Raw genomic sequence first — 25,130 nt, 5'->3', positions numbered from 1 at the left:
AGGTTTCTGGGAGAGGAAGCTGATCCGAAATGTGGAAACTTCACTACGACGCAAGGCGACATGGTATCACTGCACGGGAGTTTTCCTACTGCCAGTAAACGTTTGTAGCAGGCGGGTCTAATGGCTGTTCCAGGAACATTTCATTGGAAGTTGCGTTGTGTAGCCTGCCGATTGGAGCAACGTCCTGTGGTCTGGCTGTACCGGAAATGCCTCCATTTATTTAGACAAACAAAGGGCCATCTAAAATAGTCATCTAAAATAGTAATAGCTTATCATATAGACATTCAAATACATTTCATATAGTTTTACATAGGACTATAGACTCGACAAAATAAAAAATGGTCGGGATAGGATTATCCCACATTTCCCTGATCTTCGTTTTAAGTCAAGGTCTTGTCGACTCTTACGGTAAGTAATTCTTGCCCTAAAATAGTTGGCTATAAATGTTGTTTGTGAATAATCACTTGGAGCTGATGTTATAGGAAGTATTTAGTACAGTATTCCTGCTTACATTTTTCAACAACATAATGCAGGCTATAGGCCACTGTACAATATGCTAATGTTCTTGGAATATATATTGCTATTCCAAAAGTATACTTAGTATGAAAATATGTTCTAGGATCTCTTGGCGTAACTGCTAAGGTGTTGGGGTTGACAGTAGCTGGACCTGTGTTCGAGTCCCGGTCGATGCTACCCCCCGAATTCGCTACAATATTGTCAGTCCATGTGTTTGCTTTTATTCAGGCGGTGGACTGATACACATACCGTTGGCCTTAAAGTAGTCAGTTGTTGTCAATAAATAAGGTGCTAGTTTGCAATAAGTGGTGAGCACAGTTTATTGTCAGTTGGTTTTGCATTATATTTGTATGCCAGTAGCCCAAGGCAATTTTTTTGTTCCTTCAACCTCAGTGGGGAATTCACTGTAGATTTCACACTTACACCACAGAGAAACATACAGTTACAGTAGACCTCTCTGTGGTCTGACACCTCTGTGATCTGACACATGTCTAACTTCATGTGTGGGTTATTACTGTGCCCTCAGTGGTTTTTATGGAGTGGTCTAGTCTAGAGTGTTGTGCTCCACAGAACAGAGGATATTGCCTTTCTCCACTCTAAAGTAACATTTATGTTATGAAACTAAATCCGGAAGTGTATTTCCTCAAAACAGCACAGATGCAATGTGAGGAAATGTTCAATTGTTTGTACGTGCACTACATACCATACATAATGGCCCACTGAAACATGAGTAATTCTTCTGCAATTCATTTATTAAAAACATTTTGTTATATCCAACATTCAATTATCCCCTGACAATGAGACCAGTTCCTTTCTGACTAAATACAGGCTGATATTTTCACCTTCCTCAGCTAATAGTGCCAGGCTTCTACTGCAAGTGAGATGTTATGTTCCCTGCAATCACTTACTATACCATATGTTGTGCTGGAGATTTATCAGGTTGTTTAACTTGCACACAATGCAGCCCATATCTTGAATATTTCCCAGTGAACTTAAAGCTGCACGTAGAAATGTGAGTTATAGATCTGTCATTCTCATTGAAAGCATATGGGGCGGCAGGTAGCCTAGTGGTTAGAGCATTGGGCCAGTAACCGAAAGGTTTCTAGTTTGAATCCCCTGTCGTTCTGCCCCTGAACAAGGCAGTTAATTAACCCACTGTTCCTAGGCTGTCATTGTAAATAAGAATTTGTTCTAAACTGACTTGCCTAGTTAAATAAAGGTAAAATAAATATCTAAGAAGTGTGCTTCTTAGGGGTAGAAGCCCCCCAAGCCCCATCTACCCCCTACCCCCATGTGCTTTGTTTCCCGTTCTTATATTTATTTTTGCGTCTTTTACTTCTGGTTTTGTACACAGTTTCAAACAGCTTTGCAATATTTTTGGTTATTGAAAATATATTTCACAGCAATTTAGATGGTACAATATTCTCTACACTATTCATTGCTTGTTTAGTCACATAAACAGAAATTCAAATCAAACTTTATTTGTCACATGCGCCGAATACAAGTGTAGACCTTACCGTGAAATTCTTACTTACAAGCCCTTAACCAACAGAAGAGTTAAGAAAATATTTACCAAATAAACTAAAGCAAAAAATTATAAAAAGTAACACAATAGCATAACAACAATGAGGCTATATACAGGGGATACCGGTACCGAGGTAATTTGTACATGTAGCAACAGTGTACAAAACAAATGGAGGGGGGGGGGTCAATGTAATAGTCCGGTGGCCATTTGATTAATTGTTCAGCAGCCTTATGGCTTGGGGGTAGAAGCTGTTAAGGAGCCTTTTGGTTCTAGACTTGGCGCTCCAGTACCACTTGCCGTGCAGTAGCAGAGAAAACAGTCTATGACTTGGGTGACTGGAGCCTCTGACAATTTTATGGGCTTTCCTCTCACACTGCCTATGATATAAGTCCTGTATTGCAGGAAGCTTGGCCCCAGTGATGTACTGGGCCATACGCACTACCCTCTGTAGCGCCTTACGGTCAGATGCCTAGCAGTTGCCATATCAGGCGGTGATGCAACCGGTCAGGATGCTCTCGATGGTGCAGCTGTATAACTTTTTGAGGATCTGGGGACCCATGCCAAATATTTTCAGTCTCCTGACGGGGAAAAGGTTTTGTTGTGCCCTCTCCATGACTGTCTTGGTTTGTTTGGATTATGATAGATCGTTGGGGATGTGGACACCAAGGAACTTGAAATTAGGCAAACTATTAGAATTTTAGCATCCAGCTATCATAAACTATAATTTATTGGCATGGGAATTATTTAGATGTAAAAAAAAATTGTTATTCTACAGCATACCTGCATAGAACAGTCAACATACATGTAAGCATACAGTATATATTTTTATTCTTTCTTGAAATTGAGTTGTGGGACTTTGGTGGTTCCTCAAAGACAGTACCTGCTCTTGTGAAATAACAGTGACATGCTGCTGTGTTCTGTTGAAACCTTTCAGACCTAATGATCCCCAGAGTCATTTGTAGAAAGAAAAACATTGTTTTGTGGATTTCCCCGTTACAATTTTGCTCTTATTAAGTCAGTTTTTATCTTTTGTTTTCCTTTAATTCCAAACTGATACAGGCGATTTTGATTTACCGGTGGATTGAGTTTAACCAAATCTTTCACAAATAAGGAGCTAGGCCGATCATGAATCTGTATCTGCAATTGTGTCTAAAAGATAGTAAAGGCTGAACCGATAAGACCATGTAGAACAGGCACTATTACAGATATATTAGGTGCTATGGGATAGGGTTCAACCACCACAGGTCTGTCCGGCAAGAATAAGTCCAAGATATCTTCAGAAGAGTATTCAGATAATAGTTCACCACAACACACTACTTTGTAAAAGTGAGAGTGTATAAAAGGGGTTCTATGGAAAGAATAGAAAGGAATAACCATGATTGTAGGGTTACATACAATATTCAGGCCCTGTAAACTGTAGAGGTATACAGGTAGCCTAGTGGTTAGAGCGTTGGGCTAGTAACCAAAAGGTTGCTGGATTGAATCCCTGTGCTGACAAGGTAAAAGTATGTCGTTCTACCCCTGAACAAGGCAGTTAACCCACTGTTCTCCTTTTGTGGCCGTCATTGTAAATAAGAATTTGTTCTTAACTGACTTGCCTAGTTAAATAAAGGTTAAAAAAAATACACTGAGTTTACAAAACATTAAGAACACCTGCTCTTTCCTTGACAGTCTGACCAGCTGAATCCAGATGAAAGCTATGATCCTTTATTGATGTCACTTGTTAAATCCACTTCAGTCAGTGTCAATGAAGGGGAGGAGACAGGTTAAAGAAGGATTTTTAAGCCTTGAGACAATTGAGACATGGATTATGTGTGCCATTCAGGCAATATATAAGATTTAAGTGCCTTTGAACAGGGTATTGACACAAACCAGGCACACCGGTTTGTGTCAAGAACTGCAATGCTGCTGGGTTTATCACAGTTTCCTCTGTGTATCAAGAATGGTCCACCACCCAAAGGACATACAGCCAACTTGTCACAAGTGTGGGAAGCATTGGAGTCAACATGGGTCAGCATCCTTGTGGAACACTTTCGACACCTTGTAGAGTCCATGCCATGACAAATTGAGCCTGTTCTGAGGGCAAAAGGGGGGGTGCAACTAAATATTAGGAAGGTGTTCCTAATGTTTGGTATACTCAGTGTACATGCTATTATCTATGTCTATAACGTACTAGTATTAACAGAATATATATCCTAAACAATGCAGATGGCACACAGCATAAATGAGCGATGCATGACTGGCTAAATAACTACACTGCCTTAGCAACACACAATTAAAGAGCAATGTCATGTACAATACTTACACTTAGATGCACACGCTAACACAAGTACTGATAAACTTGGATGTCAGACACAAGCTTGGTTAGAGACGGTTGCTATCCAACGGAGCACTGCAATTGGTTGCCCAATATTCTAGGGCAGACCTTGGCAATGGGTCAATTGGAATTAATGGCAGTAGAGGCATATTGCCTTACTTTAATTTTCCTGTAAAAATAAAATCAGCATGTGATATCAGAAATGTTGTAATAGAGTGAATGTCAGTATACAGTATCAGTTCTCTGTTTGACAAGTAGTATGGAGCTGCAGCTTGCAGTATTGCTTTTTCAACATTTGTAATGTATTCCATGTGAATATGGTGATGTTTTTCCCCCATTTAGATCAATTAACCATCTAAACAGTTTGTAATTATTTGCAAAAAAATGTGTGAAAGTACCAGGTTTTGCCCACTAGATGCTGCTGTTCCTGGTACTGCCCGAATGTTATTTTATCCATTTTGCTGGTTTATTAAATTAATCACAACATTCTTTTTGCGACAACCCTAATAAAATAATACAATTATAAACCATTACATGGCAATCATATGTTTTTCAATAAAATTATTAGAATCTCAATATGTGATTAGGGACATTTACCATTAAACCCAACCCAACTCAATAACATTATTACCATTGCAAAACACCATTGTGTTTAAAAAAAAACTTTTACCATTGAAACCATTAGAACTGCTGTAGCCTAATGGTTTGCTTGTTTACCTGGAAGGGTCTAACTAATCTAGACCTTTTTGAAGAGAATAAACCACACATAGAGGGACGTTTCCTGGACACAAATTAAGCCTAAAAGAATTACAAACTGAATTGCTTTCAGTAGGACTGGCTAAAATTGTGAGGATGACCATACAATCTATTTTCATCATGAGCAAAAGCTATTGGTTTTCTACCCAAATTGGATTAATTTAATAAACACAAGAGACCAGCCACATGGGCATCTAGTGGGCAAAACTTTGTAATTTCACACTAATTTATGGTAAATAATTCAAGCAACTTCAGAGGCTAATTACTTTGAACAGGAGGGAAAAAATATCACCAGATTCACAGGTCTCTAATGGATGAATTACAAAGGATGGCTGTTTGGGTGGGGTGTGGAGGGTACGTGGGTGGCTTTTGATCAGTTTATTGGATTCTTCATGCCTTACTCATTGTTAGTAAAACTTATGGTCCAAATCGGGTGTTAGATACTACATTTATTAAAGATTATATGAAACATATAAATTAAAATGGCCAATTTGGATGCAATCAATTGGCCTAATTTCTCAGAGATCAAATTATAGGAATTCTAATTTTCTGTTTCTAACTACAGAAAGGATTTCAGAACAATCTGAGATGGTGTGTGTCAATCCTCTTTCTTGTGCTTTTTGAGGTGTAATGACTCATCTGTATTCTTCAGATACAGGAGACAGGCCAGTACATCAGGAGACGTGGAGGAGGCCGTAGGAGATACAGGGTTCCGCAATAGGTGGCCTGCGGGACAAATTATTTGACCCCCCCCAAGTTTTCTGAGCAATAATAATAATAATAATAATAATACAAAAATAATAATAATGAATAACAATGTTTTGTTATTGGACATAAGACTGTAAAATCACCAATTTAGGAAATCTGTTCCCAAGTATCCCCACGCATAAATAGAGAGGCATATGTGATTGTATCCCAATGTAATCAAGGTTTGAATCATGATTCTGTTTTTGTTAAATAATGTATCTGTTTTTTTGTGTTCTTGAGGTCAATTTGCAGTCTACAAATTATTTATAACTATGTTCTGGTCCCCTTAACATCCGCTCAAGAAAACATTGGCCCACCGCTGACTGTAATTGGGGACGACCCCTGGTATACAGGTTGTTTCAACATCACTTGGATAGATTTAATTGCTAGTATGTTATGCTGTTAGATATATTATAAACTGGGTGGTTCCAGCCCTGAATGCTGATTGGCTCCCAATTACCTTTCCTTCTTACATCAGCTGATATCTCAAAGTGCTGTACAGAAACCCAGCCTAAAACACCAAACAGCAAGCATTGCAGGTGTGGAAGCACGGTGGCTAGGAAAAACTCCCTAGAAAGGCCAGAACCTAGGAAGAAACCTAGAGAGGAACCAGGCTATGAGGGGTGGCCAGTCCTCTTCTGGCTGTGCTGGGTGGAGATTATAACAGAACATGGCCAAGATGTTCAAATATGACCAACAGGGTCAAATAATAATAATCACAGTGGTTGTCGAGGGTGCAACAGGTCAGCACCTCAGGAGTAAATGTCAGTTGGCTTTTCGTAGCCGATCACATTCAGAGTATCTCCACCGCTCCTGCTGTCTCTAGAGAGTTGACTGCAAGGAGTCATCAGGCCAGGTAGTCCTGAGTGTGAATGTGTGAGAGAGTGAGAGATAGAACTTAAATTCACACAGGACAAGACAGGAGAAATACTCCAGATATAACATATAACATAGCCCCCCGACACATAAAATACTGGAGGCTGAGACAGGAGGGGTCGGGAAACACTGTGGCCCCATCCGACGATACCCCCGGACAGGGCCTAACAGGCAGGATATAACCCCACCCACTTTGCCAAAGCACAGCCCCCACACCACTAGAGGGATATCTTAACCACCAACTTACCAGTATATGGCCAATATAGCAAGGCTAATGGCTGGATCCAGGCACTCCGGGATGCATCGTGCATAAGAACAGCCCTTAGCAGTAGTATATTGGCCATATACCACACCCCCTCGTGCCTTATTGCTTAATTATAGCAAAGTTTTAGAAACGGATTCTGACTGACTTTCTACTATTTTGTCCTACAGTTCCTCCTCCCGTCAACGTGAGCCTCATGTGCCACAATTTTCACAATGTGATCTATTGGAACTACAGTGAACCATCTCTGCAGCCACAGTTCAATGTGGAAATGACAAGAAAATATTCTGGGTAGGTGCTGCAGCATATTGGTTGCTTAATCTCTAACCAAATAGGGCCTATGTTATCCAATGTAGGTTATATAGCTAGTGAATATTAAGTCTTTCTTGACACAATTTCAAGTAGAAATTGGAAAATTGACATGCACTGTCAGACCCATACAAATGTAAAGTCCTGTCAACAGTTCTTTGTCAGCTTCTCCATTGTAATTGTGAACTAACATTTCAGTCCAAATCAGAGGTTGCCATTAACCCACAACAATTGTTTTCCTCTATCTTTCAGTGCTGCCTTGGTTTGTTCAAACACTTCCCTCTACCACTGCGATGTCTCCTCATTTACCAAAGTAATACTAGAGGGCTACCGTTTCATATTGACTGCTGTTGTTGGACAGAATACCAATTCCTCCGAAATTTCATTCACCTACGATGATACAGTGTATCCAGGCCTGTTGGATGTACAGTGTAAGTTCTCACACTAAGCTAACCAATAGGCAAATTATGGGAACAATGTTATACAGTATGTAGTGATTGACAACTAGAATTGAGGTAGTATCTTGAAAGGGTTTGTAAGTACACTGTATGCACTGCAGCACATGTAGCATTTCTTTGTTGATCTGACCACACAATGTTCAGAGCCGGGAGATTTTGAACATATTTACTGACCTCAGATTTTTTCACAAAGTAATAGTCTTTTGTGTTTTTTAGGCTCATTGGATTTCCCACCTGTCAACATCTCTGCTGTATCCGATCAAATGATCAAAGTTCAATTCATTCACCCGTTTCACATCTACAAACATGCCATCATCAAAGATGAAAGACCGGATCATAAGGAATTTAATTACATGGTTATCACAGAATATCACTTGGTAAGAACTGACAGAAAATTATGACTTCGAAATGACTGGGGAACACTTGTAGAACACTTGTAGAAGCTGAGTTGAAGTCGAAGTTTACATACATGTAGGTTGGAGTCATAAAATGTACTTTTCAACCACTCCACAAATTTCTTGTTAACAAACTATAGTTTAGGCAACACCATGGGACCACGCAGCCGTCATACCGCTCAGGAAGGAGACACGTTCTGTCTCCTAGAGATTAATGCACTTTGGTGCGAAAAGTGCAAATCAATCCCAGAACAACAGTAAAGGACCTTGTGAAGATGCAGGAGGAAACAGGTACAAAAGTATCTATATGCACGTTAAAACGAGTCCTATATCGACATAACCTGAAAGGCCGCTCAGCAAGGAAGAAGCCACTGCTCCAAAACCGACATATAAAAGCCAGACTACGGTTTTCAACTGCACATGGGGACAAAGATGGTACTTTTTGGAGAAATGATGAAACAAAAATAGAACTGTTTGGCCATCATTATGTTTGGAGGAAAAAGGGGGAGGCTTGCAAGCCGAAGAACACCATCCCAACCGTGAAGCACGGGGGTGGAAGCATAATGTTGTGGGGGTGCTTTGCTGCAGGAGGGACTGGTGCACTTCACAAAATAGATGGCATCATGAGGTAGGAAAATTATGTGGATATATTGAAGCAACAGCTCAAGACATCAGTCAGGAAGTTAAAGCTTGGTCGCAAATGGGTCTTCCAAATGGACAATGATCCCAAGCATACTTCCAAAATTGTGGAAAAAATGGCTTAAGGACAACAAAGTCAAGGTATTGGAGTGGCCATCACAAAGCCCTGACCTCAATCCTATAGAAAATTTGTGGGCAGAACTGAAAAAGCGTGTGCGAGCAAGGAGGCCTACAAACCTGACTCAGTTACACCAGCTCTGTCAGGAGGAATGGGCCAAAATTCACCCAACTTATTGTGGGAAGCTTGTGGAAGGCTACCCAAAACATTTTACCCAAGTTAAACAATTTAAAGGCAATGCTACCAAATACTAATTGAGTGTATGTAAACTTCTGACCCACTGGGAATGTGATGAAGGAAATAAAACCTGAAAGAAATCATTCTCTCTGCTATTATTCTGACATTTCACATTCTTAAAATAGGTGGTGAACCTAACTGACCTTAGACAGGGAATTTTTACTAGGATTAAATGTCAGGAATTGTGAAAAACTGAATTTAAATGTATTTGGTTAAGGTGTATGTAAACTTCCAACTTCAACTGTATCTACCTGCTGCAAATTGTTTTCACTTGCAAGCAAAGCAAGTTTTTCAAAAGGAAACACATGTATAACCTTCAAATATAAATATTTGCATATTTATTTTTTATGAACATTGTTGTAATATAGCCTAAATACACTGCTCAAAAAATTAAAGGGAACACTTAAACAACACAATGTAACTCCAAGTCAATCACACTTCTGTGAAATCAAACTGTCCACTTAGGAAGCAACACTGATTGACAATAAATTTCACATGCTGTTGTGCAAATGGAATAGACAACAGGTGGAAATTATAGGCAATTAGCAAGACACCCCCAATAAAGGAGTGGTTCTGCAGGTGGTGACCACAGACCAATTCTCAGTTCCTATGCTTCCTGGCTGATGTTTTGGTCACTTTTGAATGCTGGCGGTGCTTTCACTCTAGTGGTAGCATGAGACGGAGTCTACAACCCACACAAGTGGCTCAGGTAGTGCAGCTCATCCAGGATGGCACATCAATGTGAGCTGTGGCAAGAAGGTTTGCTGTGTCTGTCAGTGTAGTGTCCAGAGCATGGAGGCGCTACCAGGAGACAGGCCAGTACATCAGGAGACGTGGAGGAGGCCGTAGGAGGGCAACAACCCAGCAGCAGGACCGCTACCTCCTCCTTTGTGCAAGGAGGAGCAGGGGGAGCACTGCCAGAGCCCTGCAAAATGACCTCCAGCAGACCACAAACGTGCATGTGTCTGCTCAAACGGTCAGAAACAGACTCCATGAGGGTGGTATGAGGGCCCGACGTCCACAGGTGAGGGTTGTGCTTACAGCCCAACACCGTGCAGGACGTTTGGCATTTGCCAGAGAACACCAAGATTGGCAAATTCGCCACTGGCGCCCTGTGCTCTTCACAGATGAAAGCAGGTTCACACTGAGCACGTGATAGACGTGACAGAGTCTGGAGACGCCGTGGAGAACGTTCTGCTGCCTGCAACATCCTCCAGCATGACCGGTTTGGCGGTGGGTCAGTCATGGTGTGGGGTGGCATTTCTTTGGGGGGCTGCACAGCCCTCCATGTGCTCGCCAGAGGTAGCCTGACTGCCATTAGGTACCGAGATGAGATCCTCAGACCCCTTGTGAGACCATATGCTGGTGCGGTTGGCCCTGGGTTCCTCCTAATGCAAGACAATGCTAGACCTCATGTGGCTGGAGTGTGTCAGCAGTTCCTGCAAGAGGAAGGCATTGATGCTATGGACTGGCCCGCCCGTTCCCCAGACCTGAATCCAATTGAGCACATCTGGGACATCATGTCTCGCTCCATCCACCAACACCACGTTGCACCACAGACTGTCCAGGAGTTGGTGGATGCTTTAGTCCAGGTCTGGGAGGAGATCCCTCAGGAGACCATCCGCCACCTCATCAGGAGCATGCCCAGGCGTTGTAGGGAGGTCATACAGGCACGTGGAGGCCACACACACTACTGAGCCTCATTTTGACTTGTTTTAAGGACATTACATCAAAGTTGGATCAGCCTGTAGTGTGGTTTTCCACTTTAATTTTGTGTGACTCCAAATCCAGACCTCCATGGGTTGATAAATTTGATTTCCATTGATAATTTTTGTGTGATTTTGTTGTCAGCACATTCAACTATGTAAAGAAAAAAGTATTTAATAAGAATATTTCATTCATTCACATCAAGGATGTGTTTTTTAGTGTTCCCTTTATTTTTTTGAGCAGTGTATATTCCTTTTTTTATTTCCCCAGAAACACAGCTTTGACTGCTCCTACAAGCAACCCCATGTGTGTGAGGCTGAAATACTAGTCGATGGAGAGATGGATAGGCACTGCATCAATATCAAAGGAAAAATGAACAATGTTCATGTCTCAGCTCACCAGAACATATGCATTGAGGGGAAGCATGGGGATTCTGGTAAGACTCTTAATTTCTCACATGATTGATACGTCAAAGTCATATTAGCTCTCTACGTCTGTTATCGTTTAGTATACATTGTCTGTAATCATTTGATAAACTACATCTGCTAATATCTGATACGTGCTTTGAAAGTTATATGTGTCTGTATTGTCATTATGGCTGATTTGATCAGCAAATGCTCAATTAGGACGCTGTACAGTTTTGAATGTGAGTCTAACTGCTGGACTTGTCCCCTGTAGGTCCTAACTACACTGCCCTCTACATTGTGATCCCTATCGTTGCCATGGTGGTGATTGCGTTCATCGTGTGGCTTATATACAGTAAACTGAGAAGTGTCTCATTCCCTCAACCAAAGATTTTGGTGTGTTCAGCCTTTCAACTGTTTGGCCTGCACTGCAGTGGATTTAGTCATAAAGCTACTACATATAGACTAGGTTATAGTCATGCAGAGATAGTTTCAGGAGAGCACTTGGTGGTACATTGTAGAAATGAGGAGTGTCATGTTCGTATTGGAGTTATCAAACTATTGATATGCTACTTCCTGTAAACACTGTCAAAACAATAGCAAATTTAAAAACATATTTCACCGACAGAATGTTTGACTGAATGTTGCATATTCTCCTTCTCTGGTAGGCTTCCGTGCTGTCACATATGAGTTCAGGTGAGTCCCTTATGCACCCTGAAAGAGACATTCTGAGTGAGTTACAAACAGGTGGCTCCCCACTGCTGCAGACCCCCGTGGAATCTTTGCCAAATGACTGTGATGGTCTCATCAGTACCCCCCAGGAAGAGGTCCTCCGTCTCCCCATTGGACTGAAGGACAAGGAGTGGAGCGGTGGGGAGGTCATGTTGCCTAACGAGGGGTCAGGCTCTTCACTGCAGGTAACGAGAGAGTTGGGACTGGAGGTGAAGAGTGACTTCTCTGAGCTGTCGGACTATGACTGCCCCCATAGACCTGTGATTATTCCTGTGATAGAGGAAATGAGTCCTGGGGACACTGTTACAGGATACAAGATCTGAGTTTCTCTCAAGAGAAAGGATGGTGATTTATTTACATATGCTCAGCTCGTGCATCTACTTAACCGCACCTGAATCTGTTTGGGGGAGAGCAGGGTATTCAGTTTAGTCTTTGATTGGTTGTTCTAGGCCCACAGCCTGGAGTCCTACCAATACTTTTCCTGTTCCTTTAACTATTTAAATGGGCAGCCTATGGTGGAGATGGAGAGGATAATCAGAGGGGTAACCTGGGACTGTTGCTTACTCAGGTGAACCAGGGATAGTGAAAACCAAGTGGTCTTGAATGCTGGGAACTGCCCCATTGTAATGTTGAATTTCATTAGACCGAATTAATGCATTTCCGACAGCACATTTGTAAAAATAAAAAGTGTTCCTCTTGTCCATCCTTTTACTGTGCCTACTTGAGTGACATGAATGTTTTCTAAGGTAGCAAGAGAATAAGGGTTGAGAGAGCAGAATGAATGATATTCATTAGGTTATTGTCTTGTGCTGTGTATATTAGTTCTCTTTGCACTTTTTACATGATTGTCATACATGTACAATGTTTCAAAATGTATTATTAGGTCCTATTATATTCAGATGACCAAGTTATACCAATGCAATTGGATTGCTGTGGTGATAATAATGTATGTTGTTATTAGTGACTTGCTGTTTGCCCTATACCTAATTATTTAGTTTTTAATTGTGTATAATTTTGACACTATACTTTTCATACAGCTAAAATGATATATTAAAAAATGATTAATGTTAAGGATTTTTCTATTTTGTGTGCAAACTAATTCTGTTGTACTTAATGTTTTAAATCACCTTTCCCCAATAATTTCCCTTACCTTTGTTTTTTTGTATTTTCTTTGCATAATATACAATAAAAAGCTAATTAAATGGATTATTGTAATTACTATGTCAATAAATGCAGATTTGAAAGAGCAAACAAATTGTTATCCTTGCAGGGTAGACTGAAGGACATTTGTCAATTAAATTCTATTTCATGTCAATTAAATTCTACCGTAAAGCAGTCAGACTCTGCAGATTCTGCATTGCGAAAAAGTCCAATAATGCTGGCCTGCTTCCTACAGAGTTGCACTTAAACAGCATGATGTGCCACACCTGCATGCTATTCAACCGATCACTGCTCGCCCGTCCAGCATCACTACTCTGGACGGCTCTGACTTAGAATGCGTGGACAACTACAAATACCTAGGTGTCTGGTTAGACTGTAAACTCTCCTTCCAGACTCACATTAAGCATCTCCAATCCAAAATTAAATCTAGATTCGGCTTCCTATATCGCAACAAAGCATCCTTCACTCATGCTGCAAAACATACCCTTGTAAAACTGACCATCCTACCGATCCTCGACTTTGGATATGTCATCTACAAAATAGCCTCCAACACTCTACTCAGCAAACTGGATACAGTCTATCACAGTGCCATCCGTTTTGTCACCAAAGCCCCATACACTACCCACCATTGCGACCTGTACGCTCTCGTTGGTTGGCCCTTGCTTCATACTCGTCGCCAAACCCACTGGCTACAGGTTATCTACAAGTCTCTGCTAGGTAATGCCCCGCCTTATCTCAGCTCACTGGTCACAATAGCAGCACCCACTCGTAGCACGCGCTCCAGCAGGTATATCTCACTGGTCACCCCCAAAGCCAATTCTTCCTTTGGTCGTCTTTCCTTCCAGTTCTCTGCTGCCAATGACTGGAACGAACTGCAAAAATCTCTGAAGCTGGAAACACTTATCTCCCTCACTAGCTTTAAGCACCAGCTGTCAGAGCAGCTCACAGATTACTGCACATAGCCCATCTATAATTTAGCCCAAACAACTACCTCTTCCCCTACTGTATTTATTTATTTTTGCTCCTTTGCACCCTATTATTTCTATTTCTCCTTTGCACATTCTTCCACTGCAAATCTACCATTCCAGTGTTTTACTTGCTATATTGTATTTACCTCGCCACCATGGCCTTTTTTTTGCCTTTACTTCCCTTATCTCACCTCATTTGCTCACATTGTATATAGACTTATTTTTCTACTGTATTATTGACTATGTTTTGTTTATTCCATGTGTAACTCTGTGTTTTTGTATGTGTCGAATTGCTATGCTTTATCTTGGCCAGGTCGCAGTTGCAAATGAGAACTTGTTCTCAACTAGCCTACCTGGTTAAATAAAGGTGAAATAATTATTTTTTTTAAACCTCAGAGTTGTTCAGCAGGAGAGCCACGTTGAGTGTGGACGTGTACCAGATGGTCAGGCATCTTATTTGCACCAAGCTGGGGCTGTCTGCCTGGTGCAGCAAAGAGAACGAGTGGTCTTTACAGGTACACTCTCGGGCTGATGACGCCACAGGCCACCAGCTCATGGACACCTGCACATTATAACAGGCTGTGGTCAGTCACGTGGGCTAGTTTGAACTCTGGCCTGAGGAGGCTGGAAACTTCCATCCATATCAAGCAGTACAACAGAGCCTGACCAAGGTGCCTGAGGGCCAACATCTCCAACAAGGCCCTCGCACAGCACAGCAAGCGTGATTGGCACTCAACTGTGTGTGTGGAGAGAGAAACAGACCACACAGTCCATTTAAACAGAGAAGCACATCTCAATGAAGTCAGGCCAAGATGGTGCCTCTGATCCCTTTATGAAATGGATCCTGTTCCCCAGCCAGAGACTGAGGAAATCTTCAGGCCTAAGTAAGCAGCTTTTGGATGATGAAGAGAGAATGTCCAATCAGTCTTTTTTATGTTTGTAGCTCTGTCCAGGCTGAGCTGTTCCATGCTCTGTTTAAGGCTGTCCTGACCAGCTGGAATGGAAGATATTGGCTCAGGAGCCTTGTTAGCACAGGGTCACATCTGTAAACAACAGAATGAACAGTAAATAGAAACAGTTCATCCTGGACCTCACTCAAAGATGACTCCCACATTACATCTATCAAGTCATTAGAAGTCTAACATGATTTTAATCTATATACTTGGCGCATTCATGTGTCTTTCCACATGTTTTTTATTTTTTTTAGGTCAACGTGTGTGATTAAAACCTCTACAGGTTCAGTGTCCCCCCGCGGGACGGTTGAGCTAATGTAGGCTAATGTGATTAGCATGAGCATAAGTAGCAAAAACAATTCCCAGGACATAGACATATCTGATATGGGCCGAAAACTGAAATTGTCAATCTAACACTGTTCAATTTACAGTAGCTATTACAGTGAAAGAATACCATCCTATTGTTTGAGGAGAGAATGTATTAATAAACCAATTAGGTACATTTGGGCAGTCTTGATACAACATTTTCAACATATTTGCAATGGTTCATTGGATCCGTCCAAAATGTTGCGCATACACTGTTGCCATCTAGTGGCCAAAATCTAAATTGCGCCTTGGTTGGATTAATACTTTATAGCCTCTCTTGCATTTCGAAGATGGAACAAATACAAATATGCATGTTTTTTTCTGTGTATTATCTTTTACCAGATCTAATGTGTTGGATTCTCCTACATTAATTTAAAATGTCCACAAACTGCTTCAGGTCCTGAGCTACAGGCAGTTAGATTTGGGTATGTCATTTTAGGTGAAAATTGAAAAAAAGGGTTGGATCCTTTTAAGTGACATATTGGCAGACATTAGCCTCATACATGCTGTAATTACCTGATTGTTTGGAGGTGTTATGCAAAACCACAAGAGGGCCTTGGATGGAAAACAGATTAGTTAGCAGTGTTTTTAGAGACAAGCTATTGCTTAGAAGTATATTTCTAGTATGTTCCAGGGATTCTGAGAACATCTATTAAAGATGTGAGATGTGTGCCAGTAACTAGTTTGAGTGTTTGTTGGTTGTGATCACTGATCAGGAACGCAGGACACACCCAGCTGTGGTTTATTAACTCCCTCCCTGAGAGATGAGTGTGTCCCTTTGTTTCAACTCGGGAGGGTCATTGGATACTATGTGCAGTTCCTTATGGAATCACATTCACGTGCCCGCGTGGACACACACACTTGCTGTTTAATAGTGCAGAACAAAAATGTCGTTATGGACAGGATTGCACAAAGGCTGTTATTTATATGCATTGGCTTGATAAAAAGGGTGATACAATTAATAGTTTGTTCAAGTTAGCCTTTGTTCAAAATGTTTGGAGGTCAAATTTCAATTTATCAGCCAATCAACGTAATAGTTTTTAATGAAGACTCCCTCATGACTGGTTCAGTTACAAAACAAATCAAGAGGGTCTTCCTGTCAATCACAGGTCTCCCCATAGAGCCAGAGCTTTGTTTTGGTCTCCCCATAGAGCCAGAGCTTTGTTTTGGTCTCCCCATAGAGCCAGAGCTTTGTTTTGGTCTCCCCATAGAGCCAGAGCTTTGTTTTGGTCTCCCCATAGAGCCAGAGCTTTGTTTTGGTCTCCCCATAGAGCCAGAGCTTTGTTTTGGTCTCCCCATAGAGCCAGAGCTTTGTTTTGGTCTCCCCATAGAACCAGAGCTTTGTTTTGGTCTCCCCATAGAACCAGAGCTTTGTTTTGGTCTCCCTATAGAACCAGCGCTTTGTTTTGCAGGCAGTTGAGCCCCAATAGAGAAATAGAAATCATCCCAGACTGCCAAGACCATGCAGACCAGACCCAGACTTTTTCATTCCTCCTAAGGGGCCATATCCAGACCTCTTTAGTTCTCATTCAAACCATGTACCACAGCGTGGCCAATGTGTACAACAGTCCCAATGCTCTGTTAACTGTTAATAATCCTAGCTTGCAATACGGTTTTGGAAAGCTTAGGAAGTCTACCTTCATATCACACAAAAATTATTTTACAACTACAAAAGATACAACTTACTGTGTGCTGTTCTAATCACTCCGCCATTTCATAGATGCAAAAATTCTAAGTTCGCCTAATTTCAGTTGATGTGACAAAACAAGCAATTTATAGTGTAGAGAATAATTGAACCATCTAAACCACTGTAAAATATATTTTCATTAGCCAAAAATATTGTATTTTCAGCTTTTGAAGCTGGTGTACAAAACCAAAAGGTGAAAAGAATCTACTTAAGAATGGGAAGCATATAAATAGCGCACATAGAACGGATCTACCGCTTCTTAGACTTGCTTTCAATGACTGGTCTATAACTCACATTTCTATGTACATTTGATTGGGTTGCACAAAAAGTTATATATTGCAGCTTTAAATTGAAGTTGAAGGTTTATCAAATCATATGCAAACAAGAATAGTTTTAAGATCGAGTATTTCACGCTTTGACCAATAACCCTGGAGCCCGAAGTGCGATTTTCCTTTTTGTAAAAGATGATAAAAATCATAATTTCGTCTGGACTGTCAAAAACACATTAGGCCTAGAAGAAAGCAGTGCTCCTGATAGGGCTACAAATCATAAACTGGGAAATAGAACTGGAAATGTATTTGTGAATAATAACGTTTCACTGACGTCCCTCTCCCGTAGCAACTACCGATGAACACTGCTTACAACACTGGAAAGGGGTTAGGGGAAAAATGCTTTTCCTGACGTCGGGACTTGGGAACTACTTGTCCCAAAAGGCCACGCTTTGACTGATGCTGCGTTCATAACAACTGGGAACTCCGAAAAATACGAAGTCAAATCATGACGTCAGTAATATTCAGGACAGAAAGTCTGAGCTTTATAAAGATGCCCGAGTTCCGAGTTGGAATTCCAAGTTGGATGACCGTTCAAAACGACTTTTTTTTCCAATCGAAGCTCGTTTTTTCCCTAGTTCCCAGTTGTTTTGAACGCACAGAATTCGGAGGTTTCTGAGTACCCAGTTCTGAGTTCCAGTTCTGAACGCGGCATTTGTAAAGTTGATATATTTATGGTACTTAGGTTTGTTCGGTCTGACAGCGGATTTGCACCGTTTACTCAATGTGTAGCTTGCCTGGCCTGTGCCTTGCGTGGACCTATCTACCAGCTCACTGGGCAAGCTACATCAAGCGCACCTATCAAATGCAATGGGCGTAGACTGAGTGGAAAATAGAGACCCAACTCGGCGGAAAATATGTCTCCCTCCAGCAGGTGACGTTTTTCGTTGTATGGGAGGTCAATGAGTGTCGAATTTGGTCAAAAACAAACATGAATGGCTTATTTGCTACGTGAGGTTTATTTGATAGAATAAAATGTTCGTAAGGCTTAAGTTGTTACGAGTGTAGTAATATAAGTAGGACACGTGACATCCCGGCAACTTTGAGAAAAAACACTTTATATTGGAGTTGTCTCGAGGATGCCTATGCATATTCATGATATGAGTCTCTCCATTGAACGCATGCAGTTGACGTCAACAACCCTCGTCGAATTGAGTACCACAGTTCGAGTCATAATACTGTAACGACCCTGGGTTTATAAACGCGGATATCGACTCTGCCGTTCGAGCATTCTTTTGCGGCACAGTCGATAGCGCGCCGGACCTCGGGCTAGAAGGTCGAGGGTTCGAGACCTGCTCCCTGCTGTTTCATTACAATACATATAAAACTAGCGGTAAAACCCGGAAATTATTCCAATTGTTTTTCCAATATACATTTTCCGTAAGGGGTTTTAGAACTACTTTATGTAAGTCTATGTTTCGTGTAGGATTACCCTTGCATGACGTTTTGCCTGTAATGAAACGCTAATCAGCCGCTAATGTGGCTATCATACAGAACTACACTTCCTGTCGCAACCTTTGACGTCATCACTTAAGCAGGGTAGGAAAAACATCCACATTTCTCCATGCAAACTCATTGCCAAGTAACCTAGAAAGTAGATATTATAGCCTTTTTAGTTTCTCGTGTAAATAATGGATAGTGTTTTCTTGGTTAACACTTTTCAAGTCACCTTGCTAGCTACCCTAGAATTTTACAATTAATATAATTTGTTTAATTACCCTGGCCTTTGTAGCTAACCTTAGGTCTCTTTGTCGATCAGAAGCAAGGATGGTTCTGTACCACTACTCCGATAAGCACATGTGCATTTTATCGTTTTCCGACCTCTAAGCGAGAGACGTTGCTGGAGCTGTGTGATAAGGGAAGACCTGTTTGCTAGCACCTAACCACAGATTTGACCTAAACAAAATTGTTTTAACTAGATGCTCCCACCAGACAATAGTTAGCTAGCTATATCCCGGCCCTGGTGGGCTAACTTTAGCTTACATGTCACCGCTTGAAAAAGTGGGACTACACAAAACACGTGCTAACGTTAACTCAATGTACTCGTCAACAACAAAATGTCACAAGTCATTATACTAGCCTATGCTGGTTTTCTTTTTACTTGAAAGGGAGGTAACTTGCGTTGTACACGTATCTACAGTCGTTGGTTACCTAGCTCATTTGCATAAGCATCTACAGTAGTTAGGCACTTTGTTTGGCAACATTAAATACATGTTTTTTTCCACATCAACCTACACACACTACCACACAATGACAAAGCAAAAACAGGTTTTTAGAAATTATATAACAATTATTTAAAAAACGGAAATACCTTGTTTACGTAAGTTTTCCAACCCTTTGCTATGAGACTCGATAATTGAGCTCAGGTGCACCCTGTTTCCATTGATCATCCTTGAGATGATTGGAGTCCACCTGTGGTAAATTCAATTGATTTAACATGATTTGGAAAGTCTATATAAGGTCCCAGAGTTGACAGTGTATGTCAGAGCAAAAAGCCTGCCACGAGGTCGACGTGATTGTCCATAGAGTTCCGAGACAGGATTGTGTAGAAGCACAGATCTGGAGAAGAGTAAAAAAAAAAAAAAAACTGCAACTTTGAAGGTCCCCAAGAACACAGTGCCCTCCATCATTCTTAAATGGAATAAGTTTGGAACCACCAAGACTCTTCCTAGAGCTGTCTGCCTGGCCAAACTGAGCAATCGAGAGGAGGGAGGTGAAAAATAACCTAATGTTCACCTTCCAGAAGGACAACCATCTCTGCAGCACTCCACCAATCAGGCCTTTATTTTATGGTAGAGTGGCCAGACGGAAACCACTCAGTAAAACGCACGACAGCCTGCTTTGAGTTTGTCAAAAGGCACCTAATTGACTCTCAGACCAGGAGAAACCAGGAGTGTTTAAACCCTTTACAATGAAGATCTGTGAAATTATTTGGATTTTTACGATATGTCTTTGAAAGAAGGGTCCTGAAAAAGGGACGTGTCTTTTTTGCTGAGTTTATAAACAGCCTTTGTGCTATCCTGTCCATAATTACATTTTTGTTCTGCACTATTAAACAGCACGTGTGTGTGTGTCCGCGTGAATGTGATTCCATAAGGAACTGCACATAGTATCCAATGACCCTCCCGAGTTGAAACAAAGGGACACACTCATCTCTCAGGGAGGGAGTTAATAAACCACAGCTGGGTGTGTCCTGCGTTCCTGATCAGTGATCACAAACACTCAAACTAGTTACTGGTATACATTTCACATCTTTAATAGATGTTCTCAGAATCAGTGAAACATACTAGAAATGAACTGCTACGCAATAGCTTGTCTCTTAAAAACACTGCTAACTAATCTGTTTTTCCATCCAAAGCCCTCGTCTTTTTGCATAACACCTCCAAACAATCAGGCAATTACAGCAGGTATGAGGCTAATATCTGCCAATATGTCACTTAATCACACACGTTGGCCTGAAAATACAAACCAATGTGGAAAGACACATGAATGCTCCAAGTATATAGATTAAAATCATGTTAGACCTCTAATGACTTGTTAGATGTACTGTGGGAGTCATCTTTGAGTGAGGTCCAGGATGAACTGTTTCTATTTACTGTTCATTCTGTTGTTTACAGATGTGACCCTGTGCTAACAAGGCTCCTGAGCCAATATCCTCCATTCCAGCTGGTCAGGACAGCCTTAAACAGCTAATGGAGCAGTTCAGCCTGGACAGAGCTACAAACAGATAATAAAGACAGTCCGTGATTGGATGTTCTCTATTCATCATCCAAAAGCTGCTTACTTAGGCCTGAAGATTTCCTCAGTCTCTGGCTGGGGAACAGGATCCATTTCATAAAGGAATCAGAGGCACCATCTTGGCCTGTGGCATCATCAGCCCGAGAGTGTACCTGTAAAGACCACTCGTTCTCTTTGCTGCACCAGGCAGACAGCCCCAGCTTGGTGCAAATAAGATGCCTGACCATCTGGTACACGTCCACACTCAACGTGGCTCTCCTGCTGAACAACTCGGAGGTGTAGCGTCTCACGCTGATCAAGTGCAACTCTGTAGGAAGCAGGCCAGTCTTTTAGGACTCTTTCACAGTACAACATCTGCAGAGGCTGACTGTGTCTTACCCCTTGTGTTGGTCTGGCCAGACACATGACATCATACTGGGGAGGGAAATGGGTGCACCTTACTATGAAGAGACCAGGCTAGGAATCATCCACAGCTCAGTGCTGCTGGGAGAATCCAATGTGGCCTATAATGTTCAAACTAATATAGACAGTAACGGGATTCTCCCTTTTTCATATCTCCTGTCTGAAGTCAAGCTACCAGAGACTTCCTGTATATTTGTAATTTTTATATACTGTACTAATGCAGATTATTTTTTCTATGCTAACATTGCCAATTTACCACTACCTATGTCTGTGACTACAATTTTCATAATCACTGTTGACCAAACGGAATGTTTCTCCTTGTGGTCATTTCAATATAATAAGGTCAAGGATTCAATCTTTGCAGATGGTATATTTTCGCACTTCTTTTTTAGGAGTAGGTTAGATTTACATAATAGCATGTCTAAAATTGTGCCATTACTTTTTTAAATATATGTTTTAGATATTTTCACTTCATTTAGACAGTAAGGAAATCAGAGGGGGAGACCGGTAGGTGGGAGGAACAGTGGACACGGGGATTGAACCCTGGTCCCCAGCGGGGAGTCTTACATGCGACTTGTTCCAGGGAATGTTTCCACTACAACACGGCTCTGCACAGAGAGTGCCATTTCTTGAAAAGAAAGTACATGTTATGTCGTTCTTTCTCTAAACATCAACAGCCTTGAAGGATACAGATGGGAGGACTAAGTTGTCCAACACTGGCTCACTGCCATAAATGGCCCCTGCTTTCCACTGGTACCAAAAGTCCTGTTCCCCTCATGGGAGGGAGACATGCATGCAACCTTTTTCTGCGTGACACTTCATAATTAAATGCTCTGCAAATTGCCACCAACTCTGTTCGGCGAGTTGTTTTGTATGCAGTTAAGAACATGTGCCTACTGGGTGCACAGTGCAAGCACATATGAAAGTAATATGAACAATAAACATGGTTGATGACAATGTTTACCAATTTCGAACAAACCCCTAAACTAAGAAATAGAAATCATGGCCCATTGTTAGTAATGCTATTAATACACCTTTTTTTTATCTTCAGTCAATCGCCATAGAAACTCAATATGTGATTTGTGTAAACTACATGCTTGTGTGTGTATAATGATGAAGCAGAACATCTTTTAGTTTTCTACACTGGATGTGGGCAGGACATGAATGTTTTCTCCTTCCATTAGCTTTTTTATTTAACTAGGCAAGTCAGTTCTCTTATTTACAATGACGGCCTACCTCGGCCAAACCCTGGCAAATTGGGACTCCCGATCACAGATGGTTGTGGTACAGCCTGTGATTGAACCAGGGTCTGTAGTGACACCTTTAGCAGTGCAATGCAGTGCTGCAGACTGCTGCACCACCCGGGAGCCCTGGCTTTATTGCTTTACGACAGGGAACACAACCTGATTGTTTTGTATGAATAATGGAAAGCAAAGCTCCCTTGCAAAAGAGACCTTGCTCTCAATCTGACACTCTGCTTAAATAACGGTCAAATAAAATAAAAAAGATAATCTTCCTCAACTTTTAATGGGATTGTGCTCCATCATTGTTTGAAAGAGAGTAAGGGGCTGCAAAAAATAACCACTTGGTGGCAGTGTAGACATATCTGAACTACGAGGCCAGTGTGTTGGCAGACACTTGTCCTAGTAAGTAGATTCAGGAACACAGGCATTCTGTTCCACCAGGGAGAGCACACGTCCCAGTACTCCTGTACATGCCCCTCTAGTCTTTTGCATTTTGGTCGACTCAACTGGGTTTATTGACCACTTGATATTTTTCCTTGTGGTCCTCTGTAAATTAGGTTATTTGCCTGAGGAGTTACCATTCAAATAGGGAAACAGTTTTTTTCCAAGTTTGAATTTCATGCCACACTTAATATTAGGGTTAGTTGCACAAACAACACTTGGTTGAATTGGATTAACATTTTTGGGGTACAAAATAGTGTATTAACTTTTACACCTGTAGCTATATAAAGTCTTCTCAGTAATATCTACAATTATTTAGGCTACCCTTCCCTTTCATGCAGCATATTCAACCCATCAATGTCTCCAACAGTCCTTTGATCCTGACACCTCTCCATCCATTCCTCCACAAAGACATGGAAATATTGTTGATATTAATGCAATTTCATAGATTTTTTGTGAGCGCTTGGCTCAGCAGCATTCTTGTGTTGTTGCTAAGGACAGGAATTGTTGAATATCATGTCACACATAACATTACATTGACCTTCCCTGCTGGGCTTTGAACTGATCCCATGGTCATTGTGACATTTACTGTGGCAACCGGGGGCTGGGAAATAGGCAGAGGCAGAAACAATTCATCCCATGTCACTCTTTAACTGCTTGACTACGTCTCCTGCCTTGACTGTTGCCTCACTCTCTGGGAAGGTATTCTTGAGACAACCCTCTTTTAAAGGTCTAGCTGTATGGTGACCTTAAGTTTCTTTTCATATGTATTTCCATTATGTTATTGACATATCATCAAATTATATGTGAACAATATCAGTATTTTAGTGGAAAATAGTACCAAATATCTTATGTCATTGCCACTATATATGAATTATTGTTGATAATGGCATTTCCCCATTTACTTGCAGTACACACCTCTTTTGAAGTATTAAATTACTAATCCAAAATTAAACATTTTCCTTGATCCTGCAATCCTGCCCCAACTGTTTTGTCAATTGATATTCAAATAATACATTGTTTATGTCAAGATGTCACATCTTCACCTGCTCTGACGCAATTGTATGTTGTTCGTCTACAGTGCCTTCAGAAAGTATTCACACGCCTTGACTTTTTCCACATTTTGTTCTGTTACAGCCTGAATTTAAAATGGATTAAATATATATATACACACACATTTCAGCTTTTAATTTTTAATTAATTTGTTTTTATATATAGAACAAATTAATTAAAAATTAAAAGCTGAAAGGACATAATTTGGTGATATGTCAAGAGTCAATAAGTATTCATAGAGCCATGACTACATGGAGCTCTATTCCACATCAGGTAACTGATGCAAGCAGTAGAATCACATTTTTAAAACAGATAAAATACACATTATGAAACAGTGGGGACTGTGAAGCAACACAAACATAGGCATAGACACATGCACACATACACATGATAACATACGTACTATACACACACGTACACATGGATTTTGTGTTGTAGATATGTGGTATTAGAGTATGGGCCTGAGGATTCACACTTAGTGTGTTGTGAATTCTGTAATACATGTATTGTAATGTTTTTAAAATTGTATAACTGCCTTAATTTTGCTGAACCCCAGGAAGAGTAGCTGCTGCCTTGGCAACAGCTAATGGGGATCCATAATACATACAAATACAAACCCCTTTGTTATGGCAACCCAAATAAGTTCAGGAGTAAAAATTTGCTTAACAAGTCACATAATAAGTTGCATGGACTCACTCTGTGTGCAATAATAGTGTTTAACATGATTTTATTTATGACTACTAATCTCTGTACCCCACACATACAATTATCCGTAAGATCCCTCAGTTGA

At 41.0% G+C, this 25,130-nt stretch overlaps 2 protein-coding genes across 2 annotated transcripts; both read left to right on the top strand.

Annotated features, from left to right (window-relative positions):
- On the top strand, window positions 1-13,204 carry LOC129828822 (interferon gamma receptor 1-like). Its single transcript, XM_055890052.1, has 7 exons — window positions 1-408; window positions 7,170-7,290; window positions 7,561-7,739; window positions 7,983-8,143; window positions 11,133-11,298; window positions 11,541-11,662; window positions 11,935-13,204. Exons 1-7 carry the CDS (start codon window positions 339-341, stop codon window positions 12,319-12,321), a joined length of 1,206 nt encoding a protein of 401 aa, XP_055746027.1. The 5' UTR covers window positions 1-338; the 3' UTR covers window positions 12,322-13,204.
- Window positions 13,205-21,209: 8,005 nt separating this feature from the next.
- si:ch73-52p7.1 (uncharacterized protein LOC100321084 homolog) lies at window positions 21,210-24,196 on the top strand (the record flags this gene model as incomplete). Its single annotated transcript, XM_055889500.1, is given in 1 exon segment — window positions 21,210-24,196. A coding segment is annotated over 1 exon segment (840 nt), but the record flags the coding sequence as incomplete, so codon positions are not given.
- Window positions 24,197-25,130: the final 934 nt, after the last annotated feature.

The sequence above is a fragment of the Salvelinus fontinalis genome, chromosome 30 (assembly GCF_029448725.1).
Source record: "Salvelinus fontinalis isolate EN_2023a chromosome 30, ASM2944872v1, whole genome shotgun sequence".
NCBI classification, from domain to species: domain Eukaryota; kingdom Metazoa; phylum Chordata; class Actinopteri; order Salmoniformes; family Salmonidae; genus Salvelinus; species Salvelinus fontinalis.
This window is presented reverse-complemented; position numbering and strand designations above follow the sequence as displayed.